At 33.3% G+C, this 20,736-nt stretch overlaps 4 protein-coding genes and 1 non-coding gene across 5 annotated transcripts; 3 read left to right on the top strand and 2 right to left on the bottom strand.

Annotated features, from left to right (window-relative positions):
• Positions 1 to 173: 173 nt before the first annotated feature.
• Positions 174 to 1,548, top strand: LOC18012040 (protein bicaudal C homolog 1-B). The gene has a single exon (XM_006394569.2). It carries the CDS (start codon positions 383 to 385, stop codon positions 1,268 to 1,270), a length of 888 nt encoding a protein of 295 aa, XP_006394631.1. The 5' UTR covers positions 174 to 382; the 3' UTR covers positions 1,271 to 1,548.
• LOC18011970 (long chain base biosynthesis protein 2a) lies at positions 1,352 to 4,594 on the bottom strand. The gene is given in 11 exon segments (XM_024151245.1): positions 1,352 to 1,910; positions 2,106 to 2,213; positions 2,295 to 2,461; positions 2,582 to 2,708; positions 3,051 to 3,212; positions 3,379 to 3,545; positions 3,548 to 3,586; positions 3,671 to 3,816; positions 3,893 to 3,981; positions 4,071 to 4,136; positions 4,220 to 4,594. Coding segments are annotated over 11 exon segments (1,293 nt in total). The 5' UTR covers positions 4,346 to 4,594; the 3' UTR covers positions 1,352 to 1,814.
• A 4,412-nt stretch (positions 4,595 to 9,006) lies between these two features.
• Positions 9,007 to 9,078, bottom strand: TRNAQ-UUG. Its single transcript has one exon. It is a non-coding gene; the product is annotated as a tRNA-Gln (tRNA).
• Positions 9,079 to 16,009: 6,931 nt separating this feature from the next.
• LOC18011969 (bidirectional sugar transporter SWEET12) lies at positions 16,010 to 18,315 on the top strand. The gene is made up of 6 exons (XM_006394566.2): positions 16,010 to 16,232; positions 16,353 to 16,389; positions 16,593 to 16,803; positions 16,906 to 17,067; positions 17,167 to 17,286; positions 17,781 to 18,315. The coding sequence occupies exons 1-6, from the start codon at positions 16,181 to 16,183 to the stop codon at positions 18,063 to 18,065; spliced, it is 867 nt and encodes a 288-aa protein (XP_006394628.1). The 5' UTR covers positions 16,010 to 16,180; the 3' UTR covers positions 18,066 to 18,315.
• A 676-nt stretch (positions 18,316 to 18,991) lies between these two features.
• LOC18011776 (transcription factor SRM1) lies at positions 18,992 to 20,070 on the top strand. Its single transcript, XM_006394565.1, has 2 exons — positions 18,992 to 19,362; positions 19,593 to 20,070. The coding sequence occupies exons 1-2, from the start codon at positions 18,992 to 18,994 to the stop codon at positions 20,068 to 20,070; spliced, it is 849 nt and encodes a 282-aa protein (XP_006394627.1).
• Positions 20,071 to 20,736: the final 666 nt, after the last annotated feature.

Genomic DNA, 20,736 nt, shown 5'->3' with positions numbered 1-20,736 from the left:
GTAACATTTATATATAGTCCAAAGGATAGTCCATGAAAAAAACACACATGTTGAAGAACGAACGTTGATTGGCTTGTAATAAAAAAGTAAAGGAGCAGTAAATTTCAAGAGATAGTAGTATCTTCACAAACACGTGTCCACTATCGAACATCTCTTCCTCTCTTTACTCTCTCTCTTCGTCTTTCCTTCTGAGGACGATTCTTTCTCTCTCTCACACATCCAAATTTCTCCAGATAAACCTAATCAAAAGGGCAACGAGCAAATCCCTCTTTTTTCTTCTTCTTCTTCTTCTTCTCTAATCTGCGCATGTTAAGTAGGATATGGTTTCAGAGTGAGAAAGTGAGATAAACTTCCCTCCTTTTAACTCTCTGTCTATCTGGCCATGGCCGAGTTGCAGCAGTTAGTGGAAGGCCACCAGACTAACGGTGGTTTTATCCCGCCGGCGATAACCCTCACCGAAGCGCCGGAAACATCCGCCGCAGTTTCAGCCGGCGTATCCGTCGGATCGAAACGATTGAGAAGGCCGAGCGTTCGGTTAGGAGACATCGGCGGCGACCAGTACCAACACATGGCGGCGTACGATTCGCACGTGCGGCGGCCGAAATGGAGGCCGCCGGGTAACAGAAAAGAGTCGAATCAGAGCGGGAAGTCTTCATCGAGGACTCGAACCCTAACGAATTTGAGCTCCTCCACCGGAACCCTAGATGAAGATCCGATTGCGGTCGGGACTTGGCGGGTCAACAAATGGGTCAAATCATCTGGCGGGGAGACGACAACGACAGCGACAGCGAAGCGAGTCCGGTCAAATTGGGCGACAAAAATGGAAGAACACAGAGACGGATTAGAGCAGGGAGATGACAAATTCAGTGGAGGAGAAGGGGAAGAAGAAGATGAAGAAGAAGATGAAGAAGAGTTGGAAGAGGGGTTTCGCGATTTCAGCAGAGAAGATTCAGAGAGTCCGATGAAAGAACAGACGCAGGAGAATCGGAACGAGAGAGAAGTGTTTGAGAATAGGAGAAGGTACGAGAACAGAGAGGTTGAGATGTCAGGAGATTGGCAAAGTGGAGGAAGAGGAAGAGAAGGAGTGAAAATATGGCTACAGGAATTAGGTTTAGGGAGGTATTGGCCAATGTTTGAGATGCATGAAGTTGATGAGGAAGTGTTGCCATTGTTGACATTGGAGGATCTCAAGGATATGGGGATCAATGCTGTTGGATCCAGAAGGAAGATGTATTGTGCAATACAGAAGCTCGGTAGAGAGTTCTCGTGAAGACCAGAGTTTTTTGATCGAGGTTTATTTAACCAAAGAGCACTTTTGAGTGGTGTTTGTTTTGTTTTTGTCATTGCAATGTAACTGCAATGTCTGAAGCTTTTTCTCTCTTTGTATCTTCTGATGTTCTGTTTTAATGTAGCAAATAGCTATATTAGTGTTAGTAGTTGTTCTAGTATTAGAGGAAGAAGAAGCAAGATTTGCCCATTGTGATTGAACCTTCTGGCTTTTTATTGGAAGCTATTGACCATTAATATCAACCATAGTTTTCGTTCGGAGTAATATCCCTCATAGGTATTTTTTAATAAGATTACTATACAATTGGACTATTGGCAAATCCCCCCCAAACACAAACATGAATATGAATCACATAGATGATAGATGCAGTAGTTGGATTTTACTATGAGAGGAAACGGCTTGATCCCTGAGAAATCAGATTTGTGTGTAACGCCTCAAATGAGAGAGATATGGAGAGAAGTTAACACTTGACACTGCATTTGCTTCCGTTTTCCTGGAGGGAACTCTTATTTCATTGCATCATTCTTCATTCCAGCTTGGTATCATTTTTCGTCTCTTCTATCTTCTTCGGCTCTGCCGGAAAATATTTGATTCCACTAAGGTCACCTACTTTGCTTATAACCTGTGCTACACAAAGACGACGAGACTGATTCAAACCTTGTCTTCCACTCCGAGCTTTATCAAAGGCGTTTTTTTTCTTTCTATTTTTCAGACCAAAAAAGTAAGATTGTTCATAGGCTAACACTTAACCTGATATAGTTTTTCACTGGAGATGGCAGGTATAAAAACGAAAGTGAATAGACTGCAAGATTTTTACCTTGAGGGCTCTTATAAGATCTTCTCTTGAATGAGATGCGGATATGCAAATACGTGCCCTAGCCAGCAGTAGAGGTGTAGCTGGGAAACCAACAACCACCACTGCCACCTGTTCAGAAGATTCACATTTGTAATTGTTGTTGTCATGCGTTCTCAAACGATTATTGGAATTGAATAAATACAAACTTACTTTTTGTCGCAGACATTCCCTTGAGAAAGATGGGATTTTTGCTGGGTTGTAAAGCATTATTGGCATGACTGGGGAATCATTATCTCCAAGTACCTCGAATCCCATCTTCTGCAGCTCAGCCCGGAAAAAGTTGCTGTTCTCTCGTATTCTTGCTAGCTTTTGTGCCCCTGTCCAGTATTTGAGAAGAGTGGGAGTTTTTTTGGGTTATGACTTATTATGAGTCACAAACAGACTAGATAGATTCTGCTCAGTGATCAGAAAAAGGTCAACTAATAGAGTTAGAATACCTCGGTTTGAACCGTCCTCTCCAAGAATAACCTTAATGGCAGATATGATTTGTTGTGCGGAAGGAGTTGGTATGGATGTAGCGTAAAGGTGAGCTGGACATTGATGCTTCAAATATTGGATGAGCTCCTAAAGGAGTTGAACATAAGATAATAATAAATTGATTAGCATTTTTTGATGAATTTGATAAGTGTACAACTCCCCTACGCATCACATGGTATGTGGTATAGATACCAAAGGGCCAAGGCCTTAGTGTTAGCTATATACCTAAGCATCACATGGTATGTTTGAATTTGATTAGCCAGAGTTTGTTTTGACTTCTGAGTGAAGGTTACGGCTATCTTATTGCTTCTTAAGTTAGCTAAAAAGTCAGAATTTTGATTTTAGCAAATCAAGCTTAGACCGCTGAAGATTTGCAAATAGAAGATCAATATGTGAAAACAACTTTAAGATGCCCTAACACTTGCTAACCTTAGATCCAGCAATATAGCCACCACAAGACCCAAAAGATTTAGTGAAGGTTCCCATCATTACATCCACGTCAGCTGTGTCAACTCCCAGGAGTTCACAAATACCCTTTCCTGTTTTACCAATTGCCCCAATGCTGTGAGCTTCATCCAAGTAAACGTATGCCTGGAACGAGGTTAGGATATAAGTTGATCATGAATCCAAAAACTCCAAACGGGTTTAGAAAATTTGATGCTGCAAAGGATAATTACTTTTATTAGGGCGTCTTTGCACACACAGAATGGTTTCAGTGGAAAAAATCTCAACGAATGATTCTGGATAGTTGCCTCACCTTATATTTCTTGCAAATCGCAACAATTTCGGGCAGTTAACAAATCTCCCCTTCCATGCTGTAAATACCTTCAACAACAACAATAATTTTCTTCCATGGTCGATGTGTCCTAGGTTGTCCTTCTGCAATTTGTTCTCTCAAAACACGTTCCAAATGCGAAGGTGCTAAGTAACACATTCCTCAAGTTCAGCAAGCACAGACGTAGTTCCTGATGGCAAAAACCAAATTTTTCAGGAAGCAAATCCAAAACAAAACAAAAATGTATTAGACTCTATAGGCAAAGAAACTGTACCTGCATCAACACGAGAGCTGCATGTACTTGCTGAAAATTTCTTCAACGAGTCAATAACACGAGGCGTGCAATATTCATCAAAGGAACCAAACCCAAGATAATTGTAGGAGCCCAAATTGAGGCACCTGGTAGTCTTTATTGTTCGCCTGCACAGAAACTCACTTGTCAAACTTATTCTAAACTTGGAATGTTGATGCAAAAGCTTAGGAAGACAGGACTCACTTTAGCGTCTTGTTGTTATCGTTAGAGTAACGCTCGACCACATCAAACCAGGCATCAGGTGCACTCGAAATGGGTCGTTCAAAACAATCCTTCACGGAGAGAAACATTAAGCATCATCAATCAGTAAACTTGGAGCGAAGATAGCCAATAATTTCAAATCCAATTTTGTTCTTTTTACCTGAATCCGATGATACAATCGCCTGATATAGAAATCCTCATGCCCCAGACAGATTGGCGCGTATCCCTATAGAGATAAGAACTTTCAGGTCGGAAATTAGGAGCTCGTTACATGTACGTACATTGTATATGAAAGATCCAGAAACAGACCTGGAGATTGCTAACGAGCCACCAATCGATGAAACGACGGACGAAATCACGGAGCTGGCCAAAGGCAAAGAGCAATCCGTAGCTGAAGTAGGTGGACACAGCGGTTAGGTATGGGATCGTTATCATTTTGTCTTTTCAAGTCGCCGCCTTCGTCTTCTTCCCCGGTTAATCAATTGCTCTTTCTCTCCTCTCTCCCTCTCCGTTTAACCGGAAACGAATCCAGCGAAGAGATCTGGAGAATTTTCGACTGTCAGAAATTCGAGAGCTGAGAGAAGAGAAATTTGAATTGGAATCTCTTCCCCTCCGCGAAGGGATCGGATCATACTAAAACTATAAAACCATTTTTTGTTTTTTTTAAGAAAAAAGAAAATTCTAAAAACCAAATACGAGCTTTCTCTGTTGAGCGACAGGCTAATAAGCCATAATCTTGTTAAAAAAAAAGGCTCAAAAACCATAACTCTAATAAAGAATTTCATTTTGATTTTCTTTTAATAAGAAAAAACGTGGAAAAATCTTGACTCTCCTTATCTATCTCTTTATTTATAATAAAACCAGGATCATATCCACCCAATTTCAGACCCATCCACTAACCTGTTTTATTTTTTTAATTATTAATTATCTAAATTTTTTTTTCTTCAATAATTTCTTTTAATTCTTTTAATTCTTTTTCTTTAATTATTCTTTTTCTTTCTTACTCGTCTTCATCATCGTCAAACACAACGATGGATTTTAAAAATCACCAAAATCAAATCTTCATCACTCAAATTTTGCCTCCTCATCTTCTGCAATCAGTTTTTTTATCTTTATCTCCTCCCCCCATCACCATTGTTGAAGCTTCAAAACCTAATTAGGTTTTTATTTGAAAATTTAGGAATTTCATAATTTAGAGATTGGATTTGCCAAAATTACTTGTTTGGTATACAATTCGGGTTGGTAACTCAATTTATGTGACGATTAGGTCTTTGCATTGTTGAATCATAGTGATTCTTAGGTAGATTGGAATTAAAATCCGAGTTCATCACCAAATCTGCAGAGAAGGACAACTGGTACGAATGGTACAACTAAGAGATAAGAGGACAACTAGCACAACTGGTACAACTATGAGATAGAGGACAACTGGTACAATTAGGTATAACTAAGACAATTTAAATAATTACTGATTAAAAATTCTTTGATTATAATTGCAAATCGGGTTGTAACCCAGTTTTATATGACGATTAGGTATTTGCATGAAAAATTTCATAAATATAGTCGTTGAATCGTAGTAATTCTTAGATAAATTATAATTAAACCTGAGTTCATCACCAAATTTCCAGAGAACAACTGGTACAAATGGTACAACTAAGAGATAAGAAGACAATTAGTACAACTGGTACAACTAGAACAACTACGAGATAGAGGACACCTAGTAAAAATGGATATACCTAAGACAACTTGAATAATTTTTAATTGAGATTTTTTTTTTATTATATTTTCAAGGGAGAATGAGCATCAGCCACACAAGCAATTCAATAGATTTTATATCATTTAATACTTCATATTTCGAGCAGATAACTTATTCGGTATTAGTCGATAAGATATTGTATGTAAGAAGATTGCGATATATAAAACTAAACAGTTTTGGAATAGATAATTTATATGAAGAATGAATTGCACATATAAATGAAACTAGGTGGAGTATTTTTGATAATAAACAAGAATTATTTGTCTTACTGCCGAATTAAACAAAAAAAAAACAAAAATGTGGTTTCTATTCTCAAAAAAACATCGTCGAAAGACAAAAACAGATAATAAATTAGATAAGTATTTCAGGGCAAAAGTAGCATGGAAACTTAATTTGTGTATGTTTTCAGGTTTATTTTATCCGAAGAGATTTTATTTTAGCTAAGAAAATTATATTTTAGCCAGTGAATTTTTATTTTGGATAGCCACATTATTCATTTTAGCAGAGAAAAATTTCCCAAATAGAGATAAATAAGGTACAGTTAGACACATATATACAATTATCTGTAACTCCTTAATTTAAAAACAAGGTACTGCTGAATGAATGATTCAACTTATTTCGGCCTTAGAGTGTACATGAATATTTTGGAGTTATTTGTATTTTGAATTTTTTGGATTTCTTTGAATTCTTACATTACTATTTGTTTTGGAGTTATTGTATTTTGGATTTCTTTAATTTCTTGCATTGCTATTTATTTTGGAGTTAGGTGCAATTACGTAATGAGTTTTTCCAGGGTAACTAGGTGCAACTAGGTACAATTACGTTATGAATTTTTCCAGGGCAACTAAGTGCAACTAGGTACAATTACGTTATGAATTTCTCCAGGGCAACTAGGTGCAACTCGGGACAACTATATTTTAATTGTAGTGTTAAAAAATAAATTCTTAAAATTATTTACTTAAAAACAATACAACTCATACCTTAAAAACTGTTTTTTTCACATTTATACTAGAAAGAATAAAATCAAACTTTGTTTTGTTCAAAGAACCAAATATTTTTGGTTTCACTTGAAATAAGCCATTATGTTATAAGAAAGTCTTTGACAATGTTATCCATCTTATGCAAGCGTCTATGCAAAAATATAAGAAATAGAAAAATAATAACACAAAGCATATGGGGCTGCTATATAATGTTCGGAATTCTTGTGGACAACTAGAACATAAAAATTTATAGCGAAGGACAACTGAAAAAACTACAAAATCGATCAAAGGACAACTATTACAAATTTTGGACAACTGGATAACTAGGTACAACTATGTTGTCAGTTGTAGATGCACGTGTGAGATGGCGGCTGAGAATAATTTTTTTTTTATCCATTTAGACACGTATATAATTTAAAATTATAATTAAAATCAATTAAAAATTAATAAAATAGACATGTGTGCCGACAAAAAAGGACATGTGCGCAGGCAAAGTACCACGTGCGCCGTCAATTTTGTACATAGTTGTACCCAGTTGTCCAGTTGTCCAAAATTCTTCATAGTTGTCCTTTGGCGATTTTAGCAGTTTTTCCAGTTGTCCCTTGATATAAATTATCATTTTGTAGTTGTCCACATGATTTTAGACTATTGTAGTCCTTTTACAACATTTTCATATTATAATTGATGCAAAATTATATTTTTGGCTCTTTTCCATCATAAGATTGTTAACATTATCAATTCTTTGTATCATAAAGGGTGTTTGATGTGAAACCAATAATATGTATTAGAAAAATGATAATTTCATGTTATCCATCTTTTTAATTTTTTTCCTTATAGTTTACAACTTTTTTACATTTTTAGGTGAATGTTTGCTTTATATTCATACTTTTATCACTATTAATTTCTAATGAAAGAATTACATATAGTTGTACATATGTGTCCAGTTGTACCTTGTTTATTTCCATCCGGAAAGCATCCTCGGCTAAAAATAAAATCCTTTAGACTATATTGACTTTCCTAAGTGTCCAGTTATCCGTCAAAGTAACATGTGCACCTATGTGCGATATCAATTTTTGTACATAGTTATACCTAATTGTACTAGTTGTCCTTATCTGCAAATTTGGTAATGAATTGAGGTATAATTATAATTTACCTAAGAATCACTATGATTCAATAACTTTATTTAAGAAATTATCAATGCAAATACCTAATCGTCAGATAAACCTGGGTTACCAATCCGATTTGCAATTATAATAAAAGAATTTCCAATCAGCAATTATTTAAGTTGTCTTAGTTATACCTAATTGTATCAGTTGTCCTCTATCTCATAGTTGTACCAGTTGTACTAGTTGTCCTCTTATCTCTTAGTTGTACCATTCGTACCAGTTGTCCTTCTCTGCAGATTTGATGATGAATTCGGGTTTTAATTCTAATTTATCTAAGAATCACTACAATTCAACAACTATATTCAACAAATTATATATGCAAAGATCTAATCATCATATAAATTGGGTTACCAACCCGATTTGCAAATCTCTAAATAAAAACCCTTAATTATGAAATCTAATCCCTAAATTGTGAAATCCTCAAATCTCTAAATAAAAATCTAACTGAGTTTTGAAACTTCAACAATAATGGTAGAGAAAGGAGATAAAGACAAGAAATTGATTACAGAGGATGAAGAAGGAAAAGAGGAAGAAGAGACAAAAGCAAAAAAATGAGATTTAGAAGGTTTGGGGTTGAAGATGAAGACATGAATTGGAAAGAAAAGAAAACAAAAATCATATTTTTAATTAATTTTCGTTTTACTTTTAATATATTAATTACGAAATTATTTAAATATTATTTTTGGATAAAATCAGATATGCCATAAACCAATTCATTAAGGGTAAAATGAGATTTTCATGTGATTTATGACACCCAAACTATAATATGGCACATCAGATTTTTTGTTTACAAATTATGGCATCAGCCATTAATTCTTCTCTGTTGCTCAAAGATTGTTCTGCTTATTTTTCATTTGTGATGGTTTTCAGTTTTGGGCCTTTGCATTGCTATGTTGTTTACTATCGAACATACCATAATCAATACTCGGTTATTAATACTGTAAATCATTCGTTGCATTAAACAAATATCAAAACATCACGATTCTGCAAACTGTAAAGAATATGCATGTTATAGGAAAATATGTAACCTGCAATTCGAAATCGTTAGAAGTGGTGCTATTTTAGATTTTACGTAGCTTGGAGTCAAACTAATTTAACGAAATAGAATAAATGGGCCGGATCAGCTTTGAGTGATTGAAGTTATTGGACCACAATAATTAAACCAAGGCCCAATAGATTAACAAAATACAAAAAACAAGGTCCTACCGGGAGTCGAACCCAGGTCGCTGGATTCAAAGTCCAGAGTGCTAACCACTACACCATAGAACCAGATGCCTTCGTACTGCAAAAGTTTATATTTATAGATGTTGAGATAAACATCTGTGCTTCCTCTTCTTCTCTTTCCAGCTATGTGAAAATAAACTAGAGCCACTGTAAGCTAATTAATTTCTGTTCTTTTTTTTTAGAAGTTGAAAACAAAAACGTTTAGAGGACAGCAAAATTGGATTATTTCATTTGTCTGATATTTTTATATTTACTTTTTTTCTATTTTATTGCATTCATTACAATATTTCTAAGACTAATATGATTACAATGGCCGTCCAAAAAAAAAAACATCTTAAAGTGACCATATCATAAATTAGAACAGCTTATAACGAACTCGACATTACTAATTAATCTATATATATATATATATAGTTGGTTTAAAAGGCATTTAATTTTAAGCCTCAATAAATACTTCGATTTTAATTAGGCATTAGTTTTATAACTTCTTCTTTACATTAAGTATTTAACATTAAACCAAAAGAAACTTCTTCTTTACTTCCTTCTCTTCGACTGTTTTCCATGTGAATATTGCACCTACGAGTAGATAGGAGGCTGACTGTTTTAGAAAAAAAACAAACATATAGGATATATAGTTGCCAAAGGATTTCGAGGAATTAGATATGTCATTGTTAATACCAAAAGAGTCTCTCTTTTATTAAAAGAGGCTTACATCGCTCAAATGAATACAATGTCAAGTCGGTTTTTGAGAAAAAAACAATGTTTTCATCGTGCATGAACCAACGAAATAGAATAGAAAAGGATAACCAATGCTTCTTTCTCAAATTTAGATTTGGTGACTATGTATGACGACATTGTTGTTAAATACTATAGATGAATTTTAGTTTTGAATGATATTCAATATAAGTTTATTTTTTATAGTAATCAATATAACTTTGTTTGTCTATTAATTCGATTACTTTTCATCGTGACTGCAAGTCTGCAATAGTTTACCTTAAGTTACCAAAGTTTATTTGTATGGTTGTTTTTCTCAAATGTGGTCTTCAGTTTCTGGCCCGCTTTTGAAAAATATGAAACCGAATTGAATTTCATCTTCTAAAATGAGGTCTTCAAATTTCTGGCCCGCATTTGAAAAATATGAAACCGAATTGAATTTTCATCGTTTATAAATTCGTCCATACCTTAGGCATAAGAATGCTTTCGTAAAACATTTTAATATATATGCATGACATAGCTACTACGTTCCATTAGTTTGTTAGTATCCAAAACCGGTGTATTATTATATGTATATATACGTGAGTAATATGTCTTAAACTTAAAAATATTTTTAGAACAATTTTTTAAAAAAAATATATATATAATATTTGAAGAAAAAAGAGGGGCAATTGTGGTGTACCAAAGCTGCCGGCCAACTGTACTAAAGCCAAAGGATGGAACCTTATTCAAACGTTTTACCTTATGATGGAAGAAGATATAAGAAGATAATCTTCATATTTAATTCATATTTTCGGATTTAATTGGAATTTTCATAGGCAATATGATAATGAGATATTTAGTACGCACTCTCAAACCCATAATACAACTAAACAAGTTGCCAAGTGTTCTATCAGATTTTGGGGAAGACCAGCATCGTTGTTTTTAGTGTGTTTATAAAAATAAAGTGAAAGAAAAGGAGAAAGAAAAAAAAAACACAAAGTGTTGATGTTATCCCTTTCTTCTTTACATGGGAGTGGAATCATCACTCATATAATGTCCAATAAAGCCTTCAATAATTAGAGATATCATTCCACCCAAAAAACAAAAATCCAATTTGGTAGGTTACATGTAAACCTTATCTCCTTTTTGTATTAAAAAAACTTTTAAACGTTTTTTCTTTCTAATTTCAGTAATTCATTCGATAGAGGAAAACATCTTATAGGGTACATAAATTTTGATATAATTGGAACATTGATTTTCTTTAACTGTGTATTTATTTTCTTATAATAGTCATTAATTTTTCATTTTTGATAAAATAGATTTTTGAAAGATTTTTCACACCTTGTAAGAGAATTATATAATAACTCAAGTCTTCCTTGTGTGGAGAATAGAAACTTGAAAACCTTTTTCGATATTTTTGTAAAATAATTTCTTGCTGACACATAATCTAAACTAAATCGACCTATATTCAAATATAATTTGCTTTGTATATTACTGTACAGAAGGAGGAATTATAAGTTCTTACGGAGCATGTTCAGAGAGCAAGAGCAGAAGTAAACCGAGAAAGACAATATTCTTTAACTGGATCGGTTTACTTTTGTTCTTGAAATGTGTTTTGTAAGTTAGACAACAATTTAACATTTGGTACTATTCTTTTTTTGTTGGTAATCACTAATCAGGACTGTAATTGTGTCAAATTTAGCGATGCCAAGAAATTTTCTTACAACATTAAGAAATTATAATAGTGGGTAAAACCTTTTTAAGATCTTGAGTCGTGAGTATAGTATATACGATCAGAACCTTTTTAACAACTATTTCCTATGATTATAGGAAACTGTTGCATGCCTTTAATTACAGTAGCATAAAGTTTTATATGTAATGGCAATGAATGATTGGATGTGATTAGCTTTTAGAATGTTTTGATTTCTTACGTTTGGTGAAAGATTAGGATATGTCGTATTTAATCTTATTATTTTTATCCGTCTCCCAAAAGTTTGGCTTTTTACCATACAGTCATATGTGTGCCCAAGAGCTTTTCTTTATTATTATCTTGAACTTATACTTCCGTTCACTCTGTTACGAATATATTTAACTGTTGCTCTCGAAAATTATAAATTGGGATATAATCACAGTTTGCAGGAATACGATTTCTAACCGTACAAAGACTGGGAAATCGGGAATTGATTATATGAACTTTTAAACATCAAATATTTTTCCTATGTATACGTGGAATTTCTATAAATTGTTTAAAATTGTGGATATTTATCTAGTGGCAATAACAAAATCGGCCAATCATATCATATCCTCTTGAATCTATCTTTACATCTTTCTCTTTATATATATAGGGGCCTCTAGATAAAGCCGAGGCTCGTTATCTACATGCATGTTTCATTTAAACTTTTGTCTTCTCGTATCTTATACATTTTTTTTTCTTGGGCAAAAAAATGTAGTTCAAGTATCTTATAAATATTTAATAACTGCATGAAACATAATCCCACGTCACGATTCACGATAGACATGGTAAGCCATGATTTACCAAAAAGTTTGGAATATAAAAGGATTCAAATAACGCGTGACGTCATCATATGATCAATCGATGGCGATCTTTCCTGCACCTCATTTCTCTTTTGCTTGTATGGCTCAGATAAAAACTTTATATTGAGAAAAAAGGGAAAAATATGGTTCTGTAGAAAAGAAACTCTTGTAGAGGCAACTAATTTTGATGTGTATGTAAATAACTTTTAGTTTTTTCAAACTGAAAAGTCTTTGATGGTGGTTGAATTTGAAAGAAAATGAATATAAAAACATGTTATATATACTGTACAACGTCTGTGGCCAGTAAATTTTAAGGTTATTTCTTGGACTGATTAGTCAAAATTAAGACGGATTTAAAGGAATACATGCAGAGCGAGGAGAACTTATGTTGAATGGTCTTCCAGTCAAAACCATTCAAATTAATGTGTAATCGTTTTCATAAAAGTTAACTAACAAACAAACAAATAATACCAACATGTAAGTAAATAAACGAGAAACAAGGAAAACATAGAGAGAAGATGATTGGATAGAACAGGAGCAACTTGATACACTAAAGAACCACATTGCAGTTCGTCTTTCTGCTATACTTTGTTGTTTGCTAATCAGTGCTCACCTCGTAACTTTTTTTTTTGCTATCATCTCTTTCTTGCTCCGATTTTCTTCTGCCGTCGAGTTTTCTTCAGCCTACGTATCAAGTTGATTACAACCATGAATATATATAATTATCATTTTCACTAGCCTTTGAAGTGATTAATAATATGATTTACTGATAAAGGAGTAAATAGTTCGGTGCTTTTTAATTTTCTTTCTTGATGCACTTAGAGGAAACATTACTTTTTTTGTTGTCAAGAGGAAACATTACTTTTCCAACCCAAAAAAAAAGGAAATATTGCTTAGGCACATTTGCGCGCGAAATTATTGTCAATTATTGTTTATTTTTAGAGGATATTGTCAATTATAGTTGAGAAAGGCTTGTAGTGGTCGGAAAGATTGTATAATCAATTATTCACAAATTATAATTAAGTATGAACGAGATCGGGGGGAAATTTTGCTTCTGTCGCCACGAAATATTATTGAGTAAAGTATCATCAATGTGATATTTGTGTATAGGGACTAGGATTTAAACTTTAAATTTTGAGCAGTACAAAAAAAGTAGTGGAATTTATTTATTGAATGTAAATATATTTTTGAAGCGCACTATATTTATTTAACATTTGATTATTTCTGCTGTAGTCATTTTTGATCGTCAAAAGGTATTTCAATTACATGATTGGGCAGTTTTACAATAGAATAATCCTCAATCTAAAGAGGGGAAAGGAGCCATATTGTTGATACATATTAATATTTCTAATAAGATAGGAGTACTATTTTATGTTTATATGATGAATATCCACACGAACGAGTGGTCGAATAATAACCACAAGAAGCGATTACGTAAACCATTTTTAACAAAGGGCAATTCCAAAAAACGAATCTAAAATAACGTAAATAAAGGCTTTAAATATCAGTTTAAGGCGATTAGTTAAACCGGACCTAGCCGATTTAGACATTTGTTATTTACCATAGTCCTACCGACCACTTTTATATCTTTAAAGCAAACCCACAAAATATTGATGAGAAATGCTATAAACCCAAGTAGTCAAGTTAAATTATATCTAATTGTCATATGATTGTCATATGTAGCAAACCCATAATTTTACTCAAGTAGTAATTATATATGAGAAATGCTATGACGACTAAACTCAAATACGGTAATATAATAATTTCTCACCGAGTAATCTACTTATTCTTTTCTTGTAGTACAGTGTTAATTCTTACAATTATGGATCTAAACATCACTCAGATTACTATCAAGGAAATTTGTTAGTCCATTTTTCAGATATGTATGGATTTTTCTAAATATTGAACAGTCTCTTCAGATGTTATTAAAAAAATGAACAGTCTCTTCATTATCTACTTGAAATATAAGATACTTGAATCAATGTCTTTTTCATTCATAACTTTTACTATAAAAAAGAAAACCACCCTAAAAGAATGAACTCTTTGAAAAATGAAAACCATGTGAATCAGCATAATAAGTTACTATTTAACCTAAATTGATACGTTCAAATAACCATAAAAGTCTGATATAGATTAAAGTTTCACAAATGAAGTTCATGCTATTGTTCTTTTGTCCTATTAGTTATGAATTATTAGAGGTTGGTTCTTCCCAAATTAATCCACCAATATTATTGTTTAAAATTAACTCAAGCTCTTTATTTATTTTCACATACTACATTATCATATTTTTTTTGTAAACGATGATCTACTCTTGACAACGGATAGATATAACTATTTTTGAATAGATGTTCTAATACGTAACGCGTGGATCATAAAAGACGGCTCAACCTACTGTCATAACCGTATTTGAAAATTGACTGACCCCAAACAAAAAAAAAAAAGTATGGGTGAGTTTCAAAAACCCCTCCTCTCTAACATGTTATAGCATACTTACCTACTGAACGGAAATTTTTGAAAAGATATTTGTGGCCCCTAATAAGCATAGTTGAGGTCTTAACCTTCACTTACTTGTGTTCATGACTCATTTTTGTCTATTTTATGTTGGATTCTATATAAAAAAAACTCCCATCCATAATATATTTTGAAGTTAACTTTTGTCTAGCTAACGTGACCAAAATATGAATTTTAGTAGTTCGAATTGTTATTGTATCACTATCTAAGTTTAAAAACCGCATGATGTACATATTGCTAAAAAATCTTCATCCGATGTAAAATAATTAATAATTGTCTAACTGTTAAATAAAAGGAGTTGATATGCCTCTTCTTTAAACTTGCACATCTTTTCTAAATCGTAGACCAAGGCAAAGCATGTAAACTATGTCTCTCTTCTTTTTTTTTTTCTTTCCAACCACACTGTTAGGATTTAAGAATTATTGTATATTAATTTTACCCAAGTCTAAAATTTTAGTTAAGCCGTCTATCTCTCATTCTTGTTTCTTTTTCTTTAATTGTATAGTTTATCTCTCTTTCGTTTTGTTTATTTTTTATTTTTTGAAGTAAGACAGAAAGTGAATATGATAAATGAAACAAATGTGAATGCAAGTAAAATTGGAATAGAACGTCTATAAATTCCTCTTTTTCTTCAAGTTGTTGGTTTGTTAAACTATTTAACTGGGGGTACGTACAGACAAAATGTTAATGATTGAGAAACGGCAAAATAGTGTAGTAATAATATTTTCTTAAAATTGGGAAACGTAAATTTAGAATGAAAAAGTGGCTAAAAGTGAAAACGGCAAATGTATTTACGTACAATGTCACGTGAACTAATTTTCTTGGGAACGTAATTTAAGCAAGAGCCTCGTAATTTTATCCTAATAAATGAGGTTATAAACCAAGAAAATACAAGCAACATGATAATGTATTCACATATATAGATATGTGTGAAGTAGGTAGAATCTAGCTTAAGGCTATTGAAAGAAAGAGTTGGCCTAAACCGAAATCGACATGCATATAAAGTTATTTTGTTGATGGATTGGTTCTGTATATAAATTTCCAAGGACATTTATTTATGTAGTACACATACATAAACAATACTATACTTTTAAGATATCATATTATTTTTTATTTTTTAAAATGAAAATCATGATTATGACTCACACAAAACATTTATCTTTATTTTCTTTTCCATAAACAATAACACATTCCCATTTTTTCTGAAGACGTCTCCCCCTATATATACTTGAAGTCCCCAATATGCTAAGGTCGTGCCATCAGCTTTTGATTTAAGATAAATACTTGCAAAGCTAAAATATTTCTTAATTACTTCGAAGAATTCTTCTTCTCCCTTTCTAAACAAAAGCCTAAACCCAAACAAAAAAAACGAAAACCAAGTTATAATCAGAGAAGATCGACATTCATGGCTATCTTCAACACTCAAAACACATGGGCCTTTGCCTTCGGCTTGCTCGGTCTGAATTTATCTCCTTTTATATCAAATTTTGATATCATCATACCTATCCTATATCCAAATTTTATTAAAACCTTTAATATCTAGTAACGCTACTTTCATTTTAATCGTGACTTTTCAGGAAACCTCATTTCCTTTGCTGTTTTCCTCTCTCCCGTGTAAGTACTTACATCAGTCTTACTATGTTCTTGTTTCTTCATCAGTCGACAACATGAGTGTATATAAGTCAACACATATATGTGTTTATGTTACTATACATAGTTAGCTAGCTAGAACTATATATATGTGATCATCATATATATGTACAAAACAATTGAGAAATTAAGATTAAGAGTTGGGATATGATTCGATATGGACGCAGGCCAACGTTCTATAGGATCTGGAAGAAGAAAACCACAGAAGGATTTCAATCACTTCCCTACGTGGTGGCGCTCTTCAGCGCAATGCTGTGGCTCTACTACGCTACGCAGAAGAAAGACGTCTTCCTTCTCGTCACCATCAACTCCTTTGGTTGCTTCATCGAAACCATCTACATCGCCATTTTTGTTGCCTTTGCTCCCAAGAAAGCTCGAGTATGTTGTATCGTTATACCAACATATACACGTAGTATTTAATAATATTAATTTACGTGGTTATTTTTCAATGAGATATCAAGTATTGGCATTTGGGTGCAGATGTTCACGGTGAAGCTCTTGTTGTTGATGAACTTTGGAGGATTCTGTTTGATTCTCCTCCTCTGCCAATTCTTGGCAAAAGGAACCACACGTGCGAAGATCATCGGAGGAATTTGTGTCGGATTCTCTGTCTGCGTTTTCGCTGCGCCGCTTAGCATTATCGTAAGTAGTATTATTGTGTATATATATATATATACATATATCAATCACAGGTTAAAATTAAACGAAAATATGATTAATTATTTTTTTGATTACAAACAGAGAACGGTGATAAAGACAAAAAGTGTGGAGTACATGCCGTTTAGCTTATCCGTGTCACTTACCCTCAGTGCGGTCGTCTGGCTCCTTTATGGTCTTGCTCTTAAGGATATCTATGTTGCTGTAAGTCATCATAATTAATCATCATTAATTGCATGAAAATGGCTACTTTTGTTTCATTGTACCTGAGCCACAGTGAACGCTTTTGTTTCATTGTACCTGAGGCACAGTGAAGCTATATCATAATCATAGATAAAAAGAGATATGGATTCACAAAAAGCATAACCCTTTTGTTCGGTATTATTGTCGTTTTACATATTTCTATATCCCACAAAACGCTAAAGATACTCCCTTTTATGTATTTTAAAAGAAAAACCTTAAAGACATTATCTTTTACAAAAAGGAGTTCTATCTCTATATCTTTTTCTAATCATCAATTGTATATTGCACGTAATAACCGTACTATATATTGATATGGATCTTTTTTTTTTTTTGAACGACCGATATGGATTTATAAAGCGTAAAGTTCATATAAAAAAAATAAAGTAGTTTATATTGCTTTGAGCACTAAATAAATGATCTTTTAATCGTTTTAAAATTTCTGTCGAATTTGGCAGTTCCCGAACGTGATTGGGTTTGTTCTCGGTGCACTTCAAATGATACTTTACGTGGTTTTCAAATACTGCAAAACGCCGTCGGATTTGATGGAGAAAGAACTCGAGGCCGCTAAATTGCCAGAGGTGAGCATCGATATGCTGAAGCTAGGCACTTTGGCGTCTCCTGAACCAGCAGCAATCACAGTCGTTAGATCGGTAAACACGTGTGTCTGTAACGATCGGAAGGCTGAAATTGAAAATGGTCAGGGAGTTAAAAACGGCACGCACTCCACTGCAGCTTGCTAAAAGAAAATAATCTATTTGACGAACATTTGCGTTGTTGACTTTTGTATTCTATCTTGATATGCCTACCAATCATCATCCACGTGTACAAGTTACGGCGTCGTATTTTCATATTTTATCAAGTGTGCGAAGTCGAGGATTATTTCTCTCGGGGATTACATTTTCCTGAGTTAATTTTTCTCTTCTTCTTTTAAATTATAAGTGTAATTAAATCATCTGTTGGATATAAATATTTCTTACTTTCTGGTTGAAAGTTACTCACAAACTAATTAACAGATATATATATATATATATATAATTTCATTTGTTAAGAAACGCATGGTATCTGACTATCTGTTCCTAATTTCATACTTATAGTAATCATGCATTGACAAAATTTAGTAAAATTAATTTTTCCCTCATAATGACTTAAAACTGTCAGGCTTGTACAGATGTTGCTGACAACTCAGTGAATATCAGAGGGTCTAGGCACATTATATTACTATGTAAAAATTGGAAATATAGATTTATTTCCTATATACTATTGCAAGGAAACAAATTAAAGTCAAGTTGATATTGTTTACCGTACCAGCTGTAACATGTAAAATGTATTATGCACCATATATGGTTAGGAATAGAAAAACAGGAAACAAGAGAAAAAAGGAAATAGAAAAAAAATAAATAAAACAAAGTGTGTTTTATCTATAAAATCTCTCGCTACCTATGTATAGGCACTTGTGATTAACATTGTGTTTGTTTCAATTATCTGTTTTGATCCCTCTCCGTGTAGGCTCAATAGTTCTTGAAACAACTCAATTTGGGGGTTCTTTAGAATAAACAAAGTTTGCGTTTCATCAGTGCTAGTTTGTGGGGTTTTTGGAGTCAATAGTGTAGCATTCTAGAGTATTTTGTCAGAAGTATTTTAGATTTGTAATATATTTGCTTGGAAAATGACTGTGGGAGAGAAAATTAGTGGTGGCTCATCGTGGAGCAGGGATGATGATATTGCTTTTGAGAGAGCTCTTGCAACTTATACCGACGAAACTGATAAGAATCGTTGGGACAAGATTGCTGCAGTTGTTCCAGGAAAAACCGTAGAGCAGATTGTAGAACACTACGATATTTTACTTGACGATGTTAAGATGATTGAATCTGGGTGTGTACCTCTTCCTGATTATGATTTTTCAGAAGAAACAAATGATAAAGAAACAAGCAATTTGGAGTGTGGCAACAATCGCAAATGTGAGTATAAGCAAGAAGAAGAACCAAAACTAATGCAAAACCGACGAAAGGGGATTGCTTGGACATCGAATGAACACAGGTTACTACTAATCCACTTATTTGTTAAATGATAATTCGCTTATGGTTTTTGTGGTTGTTATGATAGCAAAGGTAGATAAGTTTCTTATAAAATTGTGATTTTACAGTTTTAATATATATATTTTTTTTTATTACTAAGATATCGAATATTGTGTACGTGTCTTTTCTATTCCGGGACAATGAGTAAAATTTTCACACTAGTTTTATTCTTTCTTTTTCTTTGAGGAGCAGGCAATTTCTTCTTGGTTTGGAGAAATATGGGAAAGGTGATTGGCGCAGCATTTCTCGTGACTTTGTAGTGACAAGAACACCAACTCAAGTTGGAAGTCATGCTCAGAAATACTTCGCACGTCTAAACTCTAAGAACAAACACAAACAGAGACCAAGCATTTATGACGTCAGCGTTACATATGGCACACCAACCATATGGAACACACCACCATCAACTTCACAACCATCTCTAGGTCTTCCTGTCTATGGGACAGTACCCACCATGTGGAACACGCAAGCGGCTTCGCAACCATTGGTACATATTCCTCCTACGTATGGCACGCCCACCATAGGCCCATCAATGGTTGGAGTTAGACCAGTGGTCTTACCTTTTGGAATGGTTGGACCTCACATGGCTTACGGAGTTCACCATCATCCAGTACCTCCTAACTCCACCGTCTCCACGGTTCACAGTGAACCGATGAACATTAATCCGTAAAACATGACATATATACCTAAATCTTTTAGTTGAGTGGTTAGCCTTTTGTGTTTAATTTGTGCTTGTTTTAAGGTATAGTAAGGGATACATAAGTCAAATTGTTTTTTTTTTTCATATGTTAATCAACTAGTCGTTTTTGAATATTTTATCATATAAATTGAAACCGGTGTAAAAGCATCATTATCGCAATAACTCACTTCATTTCTTAAACAATTAAAAAAAACAAAAAAATAAGAAAATGAGTATAAAGGGCAAAAGTTGATCCTTATTTGGGAACAAATAAGAGTGTTTCTTATTGCAACGTGGCATAAGAGTATTGGTTTAACAAATAAAAGGAAATAGAAGTTTTATTTGTCAATTCTCTCTCTTTGTTTTACACAGTTTCATCGATACATCCGATGTTCTTCTCCTCGACGAAAAACCAAATTTCATCGACGCATCCTGGAATATTCAATCCACACTAAATTTCTTCTTTTTCTTAATGTTATGAATGTTGTTATCAAATAATTATATTTGTCATAAATAAAACATATTTATTCAAAAAGTTTTTTTTTTATAAGAAACCCAATACGGTTTTAGCAATGCACCATTAAAACCATTAATTTTTTTAAAAATGTTTCCTAATCCATGTTTAGTAATAAAATATTATTAAGAAACTTATTTGGG

Source organism: Eutrema salsugineum, unplaced genomic scaffold, assembly GCF_000478725.1.
Source record: "Eutrema salsugineum unplaced genomic scaffold, Eutsalg1_0 scaffold_6, whole genome shotgun sequence".
NCBI classification, from domain to species: Eukaryota; Viridiplantae; Streptophyta; class Magnoliopsida; order Brassicales; family Brassicaceae; genus Eutrema; species Eutrema salsugineum.
This window is presented reverse-complemented; position numbering and strand designations above follow the sequence as displayed.